We start from the raw sequence: 15,820 nt of genomic DNA on the forward strand, positions 1-15,820 counted from the left end.
ACGTGGCCCTCTCTGAAATAGTGATTGCCCCCCCCCTCGGTAAACATAACTGTGGTTTATCACACATGAGTTCAATTTCTCTTGCCACACCCAGGCCTGATTACTGCCACACCTGTTCTCAATCAAGAAATCACTTAAATAGGACCTGCCTGACAAAATGAAGTAGACCAAAAGATCTTCAAAAGCTAGACATCATGCCGAGATCCAAAGAAATTCAGGAACAAATGAGAAAGAAAGTAATTGAGATCTATCAGTCTGGAAAAGGTTATAAAGCCATTTCTAAAGCTTTGGGACTCCAGCGAACCACAGTCAGAGCCATTATCCACAAATGCCGAAAACATGGAACAGTGGTGAACCTTCCCAGGAGTGGCCGGCCGACCAAAATGAACCCAAAAGCGCAGTGACGACTCATCCAAGAGGTCACAAAAGACCCCACAACAACATCCAAAGAACTGCAGGCCTCACTTGCCTCAGTTAAGGTCAGTCTTCATGACTCCACCATAAGAAAGAGACTGGGCAAAATGGCCTGCATGGCAGAGTTCCAAGATGAAAACCACTGCTGAGCAAAAAGAACATTAAGGCTCATCTCATTCTTGCCAGAAAACATCTTGATGATCCCCAAGACTTTTGGGAAAATACTCTGTGGACTGACGAGACAAAAGTTGAACTTTTTGGAAGGTGTGTGTCCCATTACATCTGCCGTAGTAACACCGCATTTCAGAAAAAGAACATCATATCAACAGTAAAATATGGTGGTGGTAGTGTGATGGTCTGGGGCTGTTTTGCTGCTTCAGGACCTAGAAGACTTGCTGTGATAAATGGAACCATGAATTCAGCTGTCTACCAAAAACTCCTGAAGGAGAATGTCCGGCCATCTGTTCGTGACCTCAAGCTGAAGCGAACTTGGGTTGTGCAGCAGGACAATGATCCAGGACACACCAGCAAGTCCACCTCTGAATGGCTGAAGAAGAACAAAATAAGGACTTTGGAGTGGCCTAGTCAAAGTCCTGACCTGAATCCTATTGAGATGAGTATGGTCTAGACGTGCTCAATAGGAAAAGTGCAATGAGATAACTGCTATTATGAATTGGCGCTATATTAAAAAAAAAAATGCTGTGGCATAACCTTAAAAAGGCAGTTCATGCTCGAAAACCTTCCAATGTGGCTGAATTACAACAATTCTGCAAAGATGAGTGGGCCAAAATTCCTCCACAGCACTGTAAAAGACTCATTGCAAGTTTTTGCAAACGCTTGATTGTAGTTGTTGCTGCTAAGGGTAGCCCAACCAGTTATTAGGTTTAGGGAGCAATCACTTTTTAACACAGGGCCATGTAGGTTTGGATTTTGTTTTCCCTTAATAATAATTTGTTTGATCTGAAACATTTAAGTGTGACAAACATGCAAAAAAATAAGAAATCAGGAAGGGGGCAAACACTTTTTCACAACACTGTAGATTATGTAAAATGCAAAAGGAAATAAGGAAAGTAGAGGGTTGGGCAATGGAGTGGGGTTTTCGATTTTCAGTGGCAAACACAAAGGCAATATTTTTCACAAAAAAGAAAATTCAGGACCAGATTAAACTTGAACTTTATGGAGAAAATTTTAAAAGGGTAGAGTGTTTCAAGTATCTAGGTATCTGGTTCGACAAGAATCTTACTTGGACTACTCATATTAGAAAAATTGTTGAAAAGTGTAAAAAGGTACTGAATATTTTAAGGTGTTTGAGGGGTAGAGTGGGGAGCAAGTATTGGGCAGGGCAGTCCTAGAATATGGCAGCATAATTTACCAGTCTGCATCAAAAACATTATTAAAGAAGTTAGATACAATACACTATCAGGCCTTGAGACTCTGCTGCGAGATAAAAACTACCCCAGTATCAGCCGTGCAAGTGGAAATTAATGAAATTCCACTGGAAATCAGAACAACCCAATTAGCACTAACATACTGGGCAAACTTAAAGGGCCACAGGGAAAATCACCCTACTCAGAAGGTATTAAAACCATGCCTAGAGAAAGAAAAACAACAGATCAAGAGCTTCAGTTGGACGATAGGAAATACAGGTAATGGAATAGGGATAGGGGATATAATGTTAAGCCCCATGGTACCGTTCTCCATTGTCCCCCTTGGTTATTTGGAGAGATAGTGGTGGACCTGCGCCTTTTGGAATGGAGGAAAGAGAGAAATATAGATAGGAACCAAGTTAACAGATATACAGAGGTAAATTGAGTATATTAAAATATACACTGATGCATCATAAGTAGATAGTAATAGAGTAGGAGTTGCATTCATAATACCAGATTTAAATGTAGTGTCAAATAAAAGAGTTAGTAACAACCTTTCAGTCTTTACAGGGAAAATGTTGGCTATTCTTTTAGCCTTTGAGTGGACAGAAAGCATCGAACCAGGCAAAGTGTTAAGAGGTTCAGATTCTAGTAGTGTGTTAATCAGTTTCAAGAGTTTACAGTCAGAAGCAAGATAGGACATTATGCTGGAAATAGCTCAAACTATCTTCAGAATTACGAAAACAGGAGTAATAGCGAGATTCATCTGGATTCCAGCACATATAGGGGTAGAAGGAAATTGGCAGACAAATATGCAAAAGATGCAACTAAGAAAGTAGAAGTAAATATGAAAGTAAATTGTAGTAAGGCTGAAGTTAAAAGCATAATCAAAGTAGAAATGAAAAAGAAATGGCAGGAAATTTGGAACAGGGAATCTAAAGGTAGACATTACTATAGTATCCAAAAGAAAGTAGGAGAAATGAGGGAAACTAGTAGAACAAAAATAGAAGAGGGTATCTCGAGAATGAGGTTTTGGCATGCTGGTCTTAACAGTACATTTAAGATAATAGGTAAACATGGGACTGGTATGTGTGACTATTGTAATATACAGGAAACAATAGAACATGTAATTATTAATTGTCCTAGGTACTTGCTGTCATAGTTTAAGGTTTTGTCCTGTTTCCTGTTTTATTCTGTAGTATTCTCCATCCCTTGTGTGTCTTGTGGTTTTACTTCCTGTCTTTTTCTTTGCTTTCCCTCCAGTTTAGATTGTTGGCCCCTCCTTTTTTACACCTGTGTCTCGTTTTCTCACCTACCTTAGTGTATTTAGTCTGGGTCTTTTCCTTTGTTCGTTGTTGGGTCGTTGTCCCTGCCATGTGCATTTTTTGTTTTACTTTGTTCCTGTGTCCAGCATCCCGGCATTTCTTACCATGAGTTCTCTGATATCGATTCTTTGTTCCTTGGACCTTGCTTGTATTGTGGACTCTTGAACTTTTGCCTGCTCCCTGTCGGTTTTGTTTGCTTTGTGTGGATTTATTTTCTGTTTTGACCACTGTCTGCCACACTACACAAGCCAGCTGCCAGTCCTGTTCTGCCAGCCATGCTGCTCCAGCCAAGCTGGAACCTATGCTCTCCATCCCCGGAGCCTTGCCGCTCTGGAAGAGCTCAGATCCCCCAGTGTTTGCTTGCAGTTTATAAAATAAGCGGTTGCTACCTCATCCACATACCACTTCCTTGTGTTGCATTTGGGTCCTTAAACTGTGCATATAACACTTGCAGGAAAATCAGATGCTAAAAAACAGACTGGGAAGAGATTGCATCAAGTTTGGAATAAAGGAGTTACTTAAATTGAGCTTAGGGCATGTGGAGTACAGGTCAATATTTAGTTTTTTGGAAAAGACAGGTCTTGGAAGAAGAAGAATATAGGGTAGGCATAAGACAATTCTGATTCACACTCCATTTCAGAAGGTGGCAGTAATGCACCAAAAGCTGTTTGCCAACTGCCATAAAACATCAGAAGATTAGTTGCACTGGTGTCTAGATATGTTTCACGTGTCTTGTTATCTCCCCTCACTAGTATTTAGTCCATGTGTCTTCCCTTTTTCAGTTGTGAGGTTGATTGCATTAGATCCTCAGTCCTGTATTTGCTCCTTGTGTTTCTGCCCTCCCTTTTGTACCTTGGCTCCTTTCTTTGTATTTTTTTTTCATTGGTCTATTTCTGTTGGGATTATTCCTTCTTGTATATTTACCTTGACTTCTCAGCTGTCCTTAGTTGTGTCCCTATTAGTAAATAATAGTCATCTTCTGTTTATTTTATCAGTTCCCCGTGTGTCTTTGGTCTTGGGTCCACCTCCTGAACTGAATTTAACAGTACGACCTGACCATACTATGGACCCAGCAGATGAAGTATTTGAGGATGAACTTTTTGAATTATCTTGCACTCTCCTGTGCCTCAAAGGTAGTTGGAGGAGGGCCCCTAATAGGAAGTATAAAGAGTCAGCTCTGTCTGTAACAAGCAGAGAGGCATCAGCTAAACCTTGGCTGAGGATTTTTTTTTTTACCTGGGTGGGAAAAAGACTTTATCAGCACCATTGATTGATTTATTATTTTTTTCTTTCAGCATGCTAGCCTCCTGCCTTCACCTCGGTTTGATAGCCTTCAGTCTGCACCTCAACCGGTCTGCCAGCAACCAGCCTTATAGCTTCCAGGTTGCACCTCGGCCTGTTAGCCTCTGGCCTGCTAGCAACCAGCACTCAGACAATGCTTGCTGTTGTCTCGGGAACAGTAGCTTTCCTGATGTCTCTGCTGGTAACAGGTCTTAACCAAAATATAGTCTATTACATAACCACATGTTACAATTAGGTTTTTGTCCAGATTAAACAAACAAAATATATAAAGTGTTGATTAGTGATGTTTAGAGATGCAGTTAAGTGGATTTTGTTACATTTGGACAGAGCCAGGATAGCTGTTTTCACCTGTTTCCAGTCGTTACACTAAGAAACTAACCAGTTTCTGGCTGTAACTTTATATTTACCGTTCAGACATGAGAGATTTTCTAATCTTAACTCTCTAGCACATTTCCTAAAATGTCGAACCTCTCTTTTGTTTTTTTTTGTTTTTTTAAATGTCAGACAGCAGAGTTTAAAAGCTAGTGGTTATGTGTATCTTTTAAAACATTAAAAACTAGTGGTTGCAATGGGGGTTCATGAAATTTTGTATGAAAATGTGGGAGAACGAGCCATGTCTCTCATGCCACCACCGATGATGACATCCTAAGGCATGCAATACGGTGATTCAACCTGGCAGCAGATAGGGAAAGCTCAAAGAGGTGTGCCACTGTCAGCATCCCTACCCAAGAAGATCAGCCTACCTTAAGAAAAATTATTTTGGTATGCAGGGTATCTGCATGTCTTGAAATGTGTTCTTGAGAATTTCATCAAATAAAGGTTTTTGGTACTATTTATGGTCTCATTTCATTTTTCCAGTAGTACCTATTCAATTTATTATGACCTTGTTTTTTATAGAGGATTTCATTTTTACTGGCAGAGTCCGCCTTTTAAATAGCAACTGCCTGAGGAAACTATGCATTTATATTCTCCAATGCAACTGTTATTTTATCTGATATGAGCCTCACTGATGACTCTCTTTACATGCCATAACAGAACTATATTAAGTTACTGCTAACACAAACCAGATTTTCCTACTTTTACTGTTTTCACAGTAAAAGCATTTAACTAGAGAACCTCAGGGTGCCTTAAAGGATAGGTTCAGATTTTTTCAAGTGTTGAATGAATTGATTGATTGCTTTATTAATAAAGGCAGACTGGTTATAAGAAGTGTTCAAGCTTTTATAAAGCAATCTATATGTTGGTCAGCTAGATTTTATATATTTCTCTGGCTAGTTTTGGCCACATGAGCCATTTTGAATAAGGGATCCGGAACGGGTCCGGACCGATTGAACCACATCATGAACGGATCCAGGTTGGATAAACTGCTTCATGAACAGGTCCAAATCGGATCCGGGCCAGATGAGCTGCTTGATGAACAGATATGGGTAGGGTCTGGGCCAGATCTCATCTGGATCTGTGATCCTTATACTTTTACAGAATATAAGCATATGGTCAAAATGATTGTGCTCCGCTACAACGTGCCTTCACATGTGCATTTTAGTCAGTCTGTTGTGCCTGGCCTCAAGCGCAAGCTGCAGTTGTGCAGTAATTATCAACAGGTCAGAGTCTTACGATGGAGCATTTATGTTATTTATTTTTATTATTTATCTTTTCTTATTGACAATATGCCAGTATTTGAGTGCCTTACCTGTTACAGTAAGAATTATGGCCAATGAGCCAATGTTGAATGTTTCCATTTTTCAAAATAAAGGAGGAGAAATTTTTTTCTACATTTTTTTGTTTTCCCTGCTGTACAAAAAATGTACCGACCGGAACAAGCTAGATATCAAACCACGAGTTTTGTGTACCGTTACACCCCTACTGCGTTCACATACAGTATGCCGGTGTTCAGGTTTACTGTATTGTAAAACGCTCTAAAACTGCTGTAAATTGTTTTTAATAACTACTAGATATATATAAATTATCCCGGCCATTCAAAATATAGCAAAGACCATGAATGTCCAGCATTTAGTATGACATCATTATATAGACTGAGTTTCTCTGAGCACCCCCAACTCTGACTGACTTCCAGTGTCCCTGCACACTTGTGTTAGATAGAGCAACATTTGCCAAACACGTCACTTAGACCTCATCAAAGTGAAGCATACTGTTTGAAAATCTGAACATTAAAGCATAAATCTAACCACTGTGATGTTGAAGTAGTTTTCAATAGTAAGCATCTAAACCATCCACATAGGTTAGAATGAATAACATTTCGAATACATTTTATTTATAACACTGGACTAATAGTAGGGCTAACTAGATCCACTCTGAAATCCACTCAGCACTAGTCTCTCTGGGGTCTTCATTATGTGGGAGGTCAGTGCCACCGGTCTGTAGTTCTTGGAGAAATTACAAATGACCTTTTTAATTGCATCAGACAAAGAACTTGTCTCTGTACTTGTCTTGTTGGAGTCTTTTAACATGTCATCAACCTGTCTTCAAAGGGTCCCTGTTCTGTGGAAGACATCTTGCCTTGTTCCTGTGCCGTAGACGTCGCATCCCAGTGGCTCCAAGGACTACAGACCGGTGGCACTGACCTCCCATATAATGAAGACTAGTGCTGGAACAGCTGCGGCCCATGGTCAGACCCCTCCTGGACCCCCTTCAGTTCGCCTACCAGCCCCGGCTGGGAGTTGAGGATGCCATCATCTTCCTGCTTAACAGCATCGAAACCCACCTGGACAAGCCGGCAAGCACGGTGAGGATCATGTTTTTCTCCAGTGCTTTCAACACCATCCGGCCAGCCCTGCTGGGTGAGAAGCTGGTAGCGATGCAGGTGGAAGCCCCCCTTGTGTCCTGGATTGTGGACTACCTGACTGGCAGACCACAGCATGTGCGCCTGCAGCACTGTGTGTCGGACAGCGTGGTCAGCAACACTGGGGCCCCTCAGGGGACTGTCCTCTCTCTCTTCCTCTTCACCATCTACACCACTGACTTCAGCTACCACACAGAGTCCCCCCACCTTCAGAAGTTTTCTGATGACTCTGTTGTGGTGGGATGTATCAGCGGTGGTGATGAGACTGAGTACAGGGCTGTGGTGGGGAACTTTGTCTCATGGTGTGAGCAGAACCATCTGCAGCTCAATGTGACAAAGTCTAAGGAGTTGGTTGTGGATCTACGGAGGGCCAAGGCACCAGTGACCCTGGTTTCCATCCACGGGGTCAGTGTGGCAGACAATGCTGAAGATGTTTTATGAGTCTGTGGTGGCCAGTGCTATCCTGTATGCTCTTGCATGCTGTGGCAGCAGGTTAAGGGTAGTGGACGCCAACAGACTCAACAAACTGATCCGTAAGGCCAGTGTCATTGTGGGGCTGGAGCTAGACTCTCTGGCGGTGGTGTCAGAGAGGAGGATGCTGGCCAAACTACATGCCATCTTGGACAGTGTCACCCACCCACTCCATGACGTGCTGGTCAAGCAAAGGAGTACCTTCAGCGATAGACTCATCCCCCCAAAAAGCACCACAGAGCGCCACAGGAAGTCATTCCTGCCTGTGGCCATCAAACTCTTTAACTCCTCCCTCTAAGTGTTAGTCTGTATGACCCTACGTCATTAAACTGGACACTGATCATTACATCTCAATATTCTGTGTATTACTCCTGTGCAATATTTAGTTTTTCCTATTTTAGTTTTTCCTATTTATTGATATTGATATTATTCATACCTCCATTACTGCTGTGCAATGTCTTAATAATTTCAATAAGCTACACATAACTCGACAGTGCATGCACTACTACTTATTACTTATATTATTACATTGTATTATTATACCGTATTATCATCATCAACCGGTAAACCCACTTGGTACTTCACACTTATTTTATTTTATACTTATACCCACCTGGTACTTAATTTATTTTCTGACCTGTTTTTATAGTGTATTGTATTATATTTTTTGCTAGTACTTTCTCCTGTGTGCACTGACGTAAAGGCGAGCTGCTGTAACAAAGAGTTTCCCTTCGGGGATCAATAAAGTATTTCTGATTCTGATTCTGAAATACAACATCAATGCTGTTTCTTTATTTTCATGTGTTCTACATGGATCATCAACTCGTGAGGATGTTGACTTTTTGCCTCAGACATGTATTTTCAGCCTCAATCATTTAGCACTATAGTGTACATCATGTAGCCATCTACTGCATATTTCAGACCATTTTTACAGGGTTCTAGTTTTAAAACGAATCAGCTGGAAACATTAAAATGTCAGCCAGAGTTTTCAAGCAACTCAGAGTTTAAGCATTAGCATTAGCTTATGCTAGCTAGGTACAGCTGATAAAATCTGCTATCAACAGTTGTTATTTCAGTCAACAAAATCTAGTCGGGAACAAATAAAATCGAAACCCCATTTTTTTTTAATTATTGCAAATGTAAATAGTAACTCTGCCACCGTTATCTTTGTAAACTGCATTTTGTGCCGTGCTAGAGTGGAAATCTTGGCAGCCGTAGCAACAGTAACTAAGGGGGGCGTCATTTATAAACCCAAATTATTTGTACTATTCAAAATTTACAGTACAACTGAAATCAATAAGAAGAAACAACTGCCAAAATGAATATGAAATCAGATTTATTCCAGACATTTTGGTGGTACAAATTCACAATAAATCTGGTTGTCCCAGTCAGCCTTATCCATGTTTCTTTTTTATTCAGAGTGGAAATGGAAGTAAAGCAGGATCAAAACATATACTGTAGTGGAGAGCTCATTTTCTCTCAGAACAGGAGCAGAAAAAGATGATCCAAAAAATCTAATATGAAAGTGTTATATGTGGCTGCTTCTGATGAAGTCAAAATGCACAACAAGATGACAGATGTGAGATAACAGAAGAGACATTACAAAAGAGTTATTGGTGTGACACTACATGGGTGCCTGCCACGTATGCTTTATAAATTCAAGACCAACCACAACATCTGGGCCTCCTTCTGTGCAAATCTAAGAACTACTGTTTCATTTTGTGTGCAATGCTTGTTGCTTTGTAAGGGTTCTCTGTCATGACACTACAAGTATCCTCTTGTCTGCACGACAGCACATCCAGCAACCAAAAGACAGCCAGGATGACTGATCAAAGGAAGAAAGGACTGACTCACATCTCTGCTGCTATTTGTTTTTGGTCTAATAATCTTTCTGCCTCTGATATAATATCTGACTCTGTAGGTATGTGGTGCCAAAGAGGGAGTGGCAACACAGGAACTAAATGCCAAAGACAACTGCACCATTACATGGATCTGCCAGCTGTAAATGGTCAAATGCAAATGTATCTGAGGCTGCTGTGTCTGCAGGGAGAGAGGTGGAGGAGTTTATGGACGCTTTTATGAATGGTTGCCGGGGAGAGTGGAGGGACAAGCGGAGGAGAATGAGAGAAGAAGAATGGAGAGAAAGACACCTGCTGATTTTAGAAACGCCGAGATGTGAGGAGGCTGCTGCCACTTTTTGTGCTAATGCTGCCGCCGCCGCCGCCACCGGTCATGCTTATGCTGCTCATGCCGCCATAGCTGCTGCCCATGCCGCCGCCCATGCCGCCGCCCATGCCGCCGCCATAGCCTCCGCCCATGCCGCCGCCATAGCCTCCGCCATAGCCGCCGCCATAGCCGCCGCCCATGCCGCCGCCCATGCCGCCGCCCATGCCGCCTCCTGCTCCGCCACCTGGTGATGAGAATAACGTTTTCAGAAGAGATGACAGATTTAAATTGCCTTATATCGAATGCTCTTTTCATTAAAACTTATCAACCAAACTGATTTGAGCTTTACTAAAGGTTTTCTCATTTTCAGTTGTTATATTTTCATGAATACCTTAGAACTGGCTTAGAAGTGACTTGAATTGGATATGTCGATACATACCGTAGCTGCTGCTTGAGCTCTGTACGTGGATGGTTGTAGATCCACCACCAGAGGCAATTCTGCAGGGAGGTATATAAATGAGCAATTTTAGCTGCTGATGTTGCTGCCTGCACAATGTGATGACTCTCATGAGTTCAAAGTAGCTAAGCTTTTACCTGGATTCCTCTCCTTCCAGAAGCTTCTTGTAGGTGGCAATCTCAATGTCCAGAGCCAGCTTGACATTCATAAGCTCCTGGTACTCGCGGACCTGGCGGGCCATGTCCTGTTTGGCTCTCTGCAGGGCTTCCTCCAGGTCCTTGATACGGGCCTTGGCATCCTTCACAGCCAGCTCACCGCGCTCCTCAGCCTCAGCTATCTGGGCCTCCAGGTTAGCACGCTGTGAGGTTGGAAAGTTAGCAGAAGCTTCAGATGTGATGTTTCTCATTCAAAATGCCTTCTACATGTTCAGCATCTGGTTTTTAACATATATTCAGGAAACTAAATAACATTTTAAATATGTTGTGCATAGCTGGTAAGTCTATAATTGAATGGAACTGAAGGCTATTCAGGTAATCACAGCTGTAACTGTGAGCTTACCTGTCCCTTGACTGCCTCAATCTCATTCTGGAGGCGGCTAATCATGCGGTTGAGTTCAGCAATCTCACTCTTGGTGTTGCGAAGGTCATCTCCAGCCTGGCCTGCATTGGTCTGCATCTCCTGGAACTGAAGGAATAAGATTAAAAATAACTGTTATTACAGATTCCACAGACCTTCCTCTCCACTTTTATTTGACATTGACATTCATATTGGACTACCTTCTGCTGATACCATGATTCAGCATCAGCACGGCTGCGTTTGGCGATGTCCTCATACTGAGCCTTGACTTCAGCCACAATGGCGTCCATGTCCAGGTTGCGGCTGTTGTCCATCTCCACAATAACTGAGGTGTCCTTGATCTGTCCCTGGAGCTCACGCAGTTCCTGCACAAGAGATATGTCATTTTAAAAATGAAATTAAAATATTTAGAGAGTAAAGGCGATATAATATCCATTTCTATTTTTTATCTGTGCCTGCAAGTGGCATTTAATGCCCCCTTTAATGTTAGATAAGTGAAGAGGTGTTTCCCTAAAAATGAGAGCAAAGAAACAATAGGACTGAGTGTGGTTAATTTTTCTTACTGCCTCATAGACAGCTCTAAGGAAGTTAATCTCATCCTGAAGGGCATCAACCTTGGCCTCCAGCTCAACCTTGTTCATGTACGCACCATCTACATCCTGTAAGTAAAGAAGAAGAAAGTGGTCTGCATTGGTGATGGGTCAGAAGGAAAGCAATAATTCAATCCACTGTTGTTAATGACATGGTGTAGTGCTTTATAATTGCAGATCCACTGTCACCTTCTTGAGGAGCACAAACTCATTCTCCACACCAGCACGCTTGTTGATTTCATCTTCATATCTGACACAAACGGTATAAAAATTAGCTGATGGAAAATGACTGTGAGCTGAAAATTACTGTAGGTCAGCTGTGAGACGTGACATGCTTGGTTTCCTGTGCTGGTATGAACTCACTTGTTCTTGAAGTCCTCCACCAGTCCCTGCATGTTCCTCAGCTCTCCCTCCAGCTTGATTTTCTCATTGCCGAGCCCATCCAGCTGTCTGCGCAGGTTGGCAATGTAGGCCTCAAACATGGCATCGATGTTTGAGCGGGTGGTGGTCTGGTCCTGCAGTAAGCTCCACTTGGTCTCCAGCATTTTGTTCTGCTGCTCCAGGAAGCGAACCTAAAAGGTAAAATTATTTGCCAAGTTTAGATCCACTGTTACTTGGAGAAAGGTATTACTTTGAATATGACTACAAAACCATATTAATCAGATTATGTAATTATGCATCAATAGAACTGTACAATATACTGGAAATAATCCATATCTATAGATTTATGTCCTTGGCAATGTCTGTTTTCATTTTTATAACTGCCAGCAAACTACAAATAAGGAAGGAAAATAAGTAGATTATATTTGCTGTCCGATTTTATCATGAATAGACATGCTCACTTTAAGATGTTGGTCTTCTTTGTTTTACTTTCCTCAGGTGATCCATCGAGCCACACCTGTGTGTGACTTTCCCACAAAAAGAGCTCTTGTACACACCAATATTGGCAGCTGCTATACTAAAATGCCCCTCAGGGCAGGGATGTTCTAGACACTATCCACTGTGGAGTCTTTCTGCACAGAATAGTTGAACTGTACTTGCTCTAATGAGATCATTATTTAGGAATATTTTTATTTAAATTTTTTTCAGGCATTTTTGCCTTTATTCGATAGTGACAGCTGCAGAGAGAGACAGGAAAGCGCGGGAGCAAGAAGTGGGATGACATGCAGCAAAGGGCCCTGGGTTGGAATCGAACCCAGGCCGCTGCGGTACGGACTCAGCCTTGGTATGCGCTCTACCAGGTGAGCTACTAGGGTGCCCCATTATTTATGAATATTTGACATGATCCTGAGAAACACGTTTCAAAGCCTGTTCTTAGGGGACAGAAGCTGCATGCAACGGAGAGTACAGTGCTCTGCCATCCGGTTTTGAACCCTAGAGAAGGTAGAGCCCTTCCTCCATTTTGTGTGTCTGTAAGCTTTTTTTTTATGCTAGGTGAGGTGTACAGCGCCACACCTCAGCCAAGCCCCTCCCCTTAAACCCCTGACATGACTGCTCCCTTGCCTCCAGGATGCATACTTTCACTGAGTGAACTTGTCTGCCACAACCCTCAGTAATAAATGCTACATGCCTGAAGCTATTAACTGTCACATTGATTGAGTGCTGATGCTTTAAATATATACCATTTGTGTAATAATTCTTGTATAGAAATATGAAATTAAAATGTTCAATAAACATTTGATCCTTACTTTTCTACCTGTGATAATTTGAAAGCTTAATTGCATAATATACATTTCTGAATCATTTAATAGTAAGAAATCTACTTTGAATGAACAGGATCGGATCAGATCACCTGTGTGAAGACAGATGAGGTGGCACACACAGCGAACTGTGTATTTTCTCTTACAGGGTGTGGTTAATTTGTTTTTCATTTCTGTCTGAGACAAAATGTCCCTCGTCTTCTTTATGAAGTCTTCAATTATAAAGGAAAGTGTAGATGGGTGAATTAAAAAACTCTGTCGCTCATAATATGGAATAAATGACAAAAGTTAATGCAAGGACTTTTGAAACATCGGCTCCAATCTTGACTTAAAATTATTAAGCAATGCAATGCAAATAATTAAGATGGAATCCACTTTCTGCAGCACCACCGAAAACTTGTGAGTCCTTGCTGCCATGGGAATAGGTAATAACCTGATCCCTTCTTCCCCTCCTACTGAAAGCCACCAGTCACTGAATACGACCACTCTAGTGTTTCCTGCCTCTCACTTTACACAGAGACAGCTGGCAAGGGGCCAACTGTGGTCAAAGAGAAGTTAAAGGAGCAGTGGTCTCCTTTCAGTTTCAGTGTAGAGGCTAGCTGATGCACAGTATTGCTTTAAGATGAGAGGTGCCTACACTGCAGTTTTTTAAATTAGTTTTCAGAGTTAGCTCTAGCTAGGCCCTTAGTGTGTACATGTTCAGGTTTGGATGAGTTGCTGTGTAATATTTAATGAGCCCAGGTGATCCTTTAGAGACAGTCTGTTGCAGCTATTCACGCTTGCACAAACCAGTGAACTCTGTCCTGTGTATCCGCCATCTATCCCTAATATTTCATGTTCCTTAGTTAATTCATATCAAATTAACTTAACAAGCTAATATATCAAAAGGATTTAAAGAGAGAATATGTATGTATATATAATGTTTGTAATTTCAAATCAGATGTAAATCAGAAATAACATTTGCAACATTCTTTTGAAATAGTATGGGACATAAACTTAAGACAGAAGCTGTTTCAGTAACTGACAGATAAGGGCTACTCACCTTGTCAATGAAGCTAGCAAAGCGGTTGTTTAGAGTCTTGATCTGCTCTTTCTCTTGGGTACGGACAGTCTGGATGTTGGGGTCGATGTCAATGTTCAGGGGGGCCAGCAGGCTAGGGTTGACCTGGACGTTTGTGATTGGAAGCCCTACCAAACCTCCAGCACCACCACCGAAACCACCACCAAAAGCACCACCGAAACCACCACCGAAACCACCACCGCCGCCACCACCGCCGCCACCACCGCCGCCACCACCATAAGCACCACCACCGAAAGCACTGCCACCACCATAAGCACCACCACCACCGCCCATGCTTAACCTAAGCATTGAGCCACCTGCAGTACTGGATGCCACAGAGTGTGACGGCCTGAGCAGAATGGCAGATTTTGTCGAAAATGATCCTCCTCCTCCACGGTTACCACCGCCAAAATTACCACCGCCAAAACTACCACCGCCAAAACTACCACCGCCTCCACCACCGCCTCCACCATAGCTGGACCTGACAGTTTTCATGCTCACACTTCTCATGGACGACATGGCTGGTCTTGTTTCCTCTGAAAGGGAAGGATTCACAGAGAAAAGGGGGAGCAGAGAGAGAGAGAGAGAGGTTTGGCAGAGCAGTGGAGCACACTAAGAGGAGAGTCAAGTCCCTCTAAGTATCTTCTCCCTGTCCGTGATGGATTTTTATCTGCCTCCAACTGTGGAGGAAGTCCCAGTGAGCTCCACCTCCTCGGCACCTCCCCAATCTACCCTCCTCCAATTACTTAGATTCTGGGAGGTGCAATTGCAGGCAGGTAGATTGGCTTGGAGCAGCTCAGCCTGTCAGACAGGTAACAGTGCCACCCCTGTAAAGTGATTGGGCTCGACACACCCAGGTGCTCCAGGGGAATGGCATCAGAGCCTGGGATGAGAGGGGAGGAAGGACATGCTGGCAAAGACATTCTTACTTGATTAGCTAGCAGCTTTCTGGGAGGTGTGGGTGGTTGGAGGACTGAGAAGGTTGGGTGGAGGCCTATATACTCACTGATCCACCATTTTCTGCTTTTCACCTTCTTGCAAGATAGATAAAATATGAATACTTGAGAGCTTCAACTGAAGTTTAAATCAGTAAAATCTCACTGGATTTGCAAAACACACTCTGACCAGCTGTTTCTAAAGTTGATGCTGCATATGTTTGAATGTATGCATGTAAATACATTGTATGTATACATTTGTGCTTATATTCTGAAGACATGAAAGTGCACTATGCTCAAACCACTCCACACTGAAATTTTGCTGCACATTTAAAGACCATCAGAGTACTTCATTGCACAGAATACAAAAACTGAGACAATGAAATGCAGTTCAGCATCTAAGCAGAAGTACAAAAAGCAGTAAAGTGCATGTATGTACAGTACATATGTATAGAGATAAAATATAAACATTAAAGGGTAGATATGAATATGGTAATATACAGTATTAGCTTCTCTGCACTGGCTCCCTGTAAAATCCTTCTCCTCACCTACAAAGCTCTTAATGGTCAGGCACCATTGTATCTTAAAGACTTCTTAATACCTTTTTACCCCATTAGAACACTGCGCTCCCAAAATGCAAGGTTACTTGTGGTTCCT

The 15,820-nt window shown here is 42.2% G+C and overlaps 1 protein-coding gene across 1 annotated transcript; it reads right to left on the minus strand.

The window, feature by feature from the left end:
* Nucleotides 1-8,998: 8,998 nt before the first annotated feature.
* On the minus strand, nucleotides 8,999-14,907 carry krt5 (keratin 5). The gene is made up of 9 exons (XM_044210327.1): nucleotides 14,211-14,907; nucleotides 11,832-12,040; nucleotides 11,658-11,718; nucleotides 11,442-11,537; nucleotides 11,079-11,243; nucleotides 10,861-10,986; nucleotides 10,440-10,660; nucleotides 10,285-10,343; nucleotides 8,999-10,089 (listed from the first exon to the last, which is right to left on the minus strand). Exons 1-9 carry the CDS (start codon nucleotides 14,745-14,747, stop codon nucleotides 9,839-9,841), a joined length of 1,725 nt encoding a protein of 574 aa, XP_044066262.1. The 5' UTR covers nucleotides 14,748-14,907; the 3' UTR covers nucleotides 8,999-9,838.
* Between the last annotated feature and the right edge of the window lie 913 nt (nucleotides 14,908-15,820).

Source organism: Siniperca chuatsi, linkage group LG10, assembly GCF_020085105.1.
Source record: "Siniperca chuatsi isolate FFG_IHB_CAS linkage group LG10, ASM2008510v1, whole genome shotgun sequence".
Taxonomy (NCBI): domain Eukaryota; kingdom Metazoa; phylum Chordata; class Actinopteri; order Centrarchiformes; family Sinipercidae; genus Siniperca; species Siniperca chuatsi.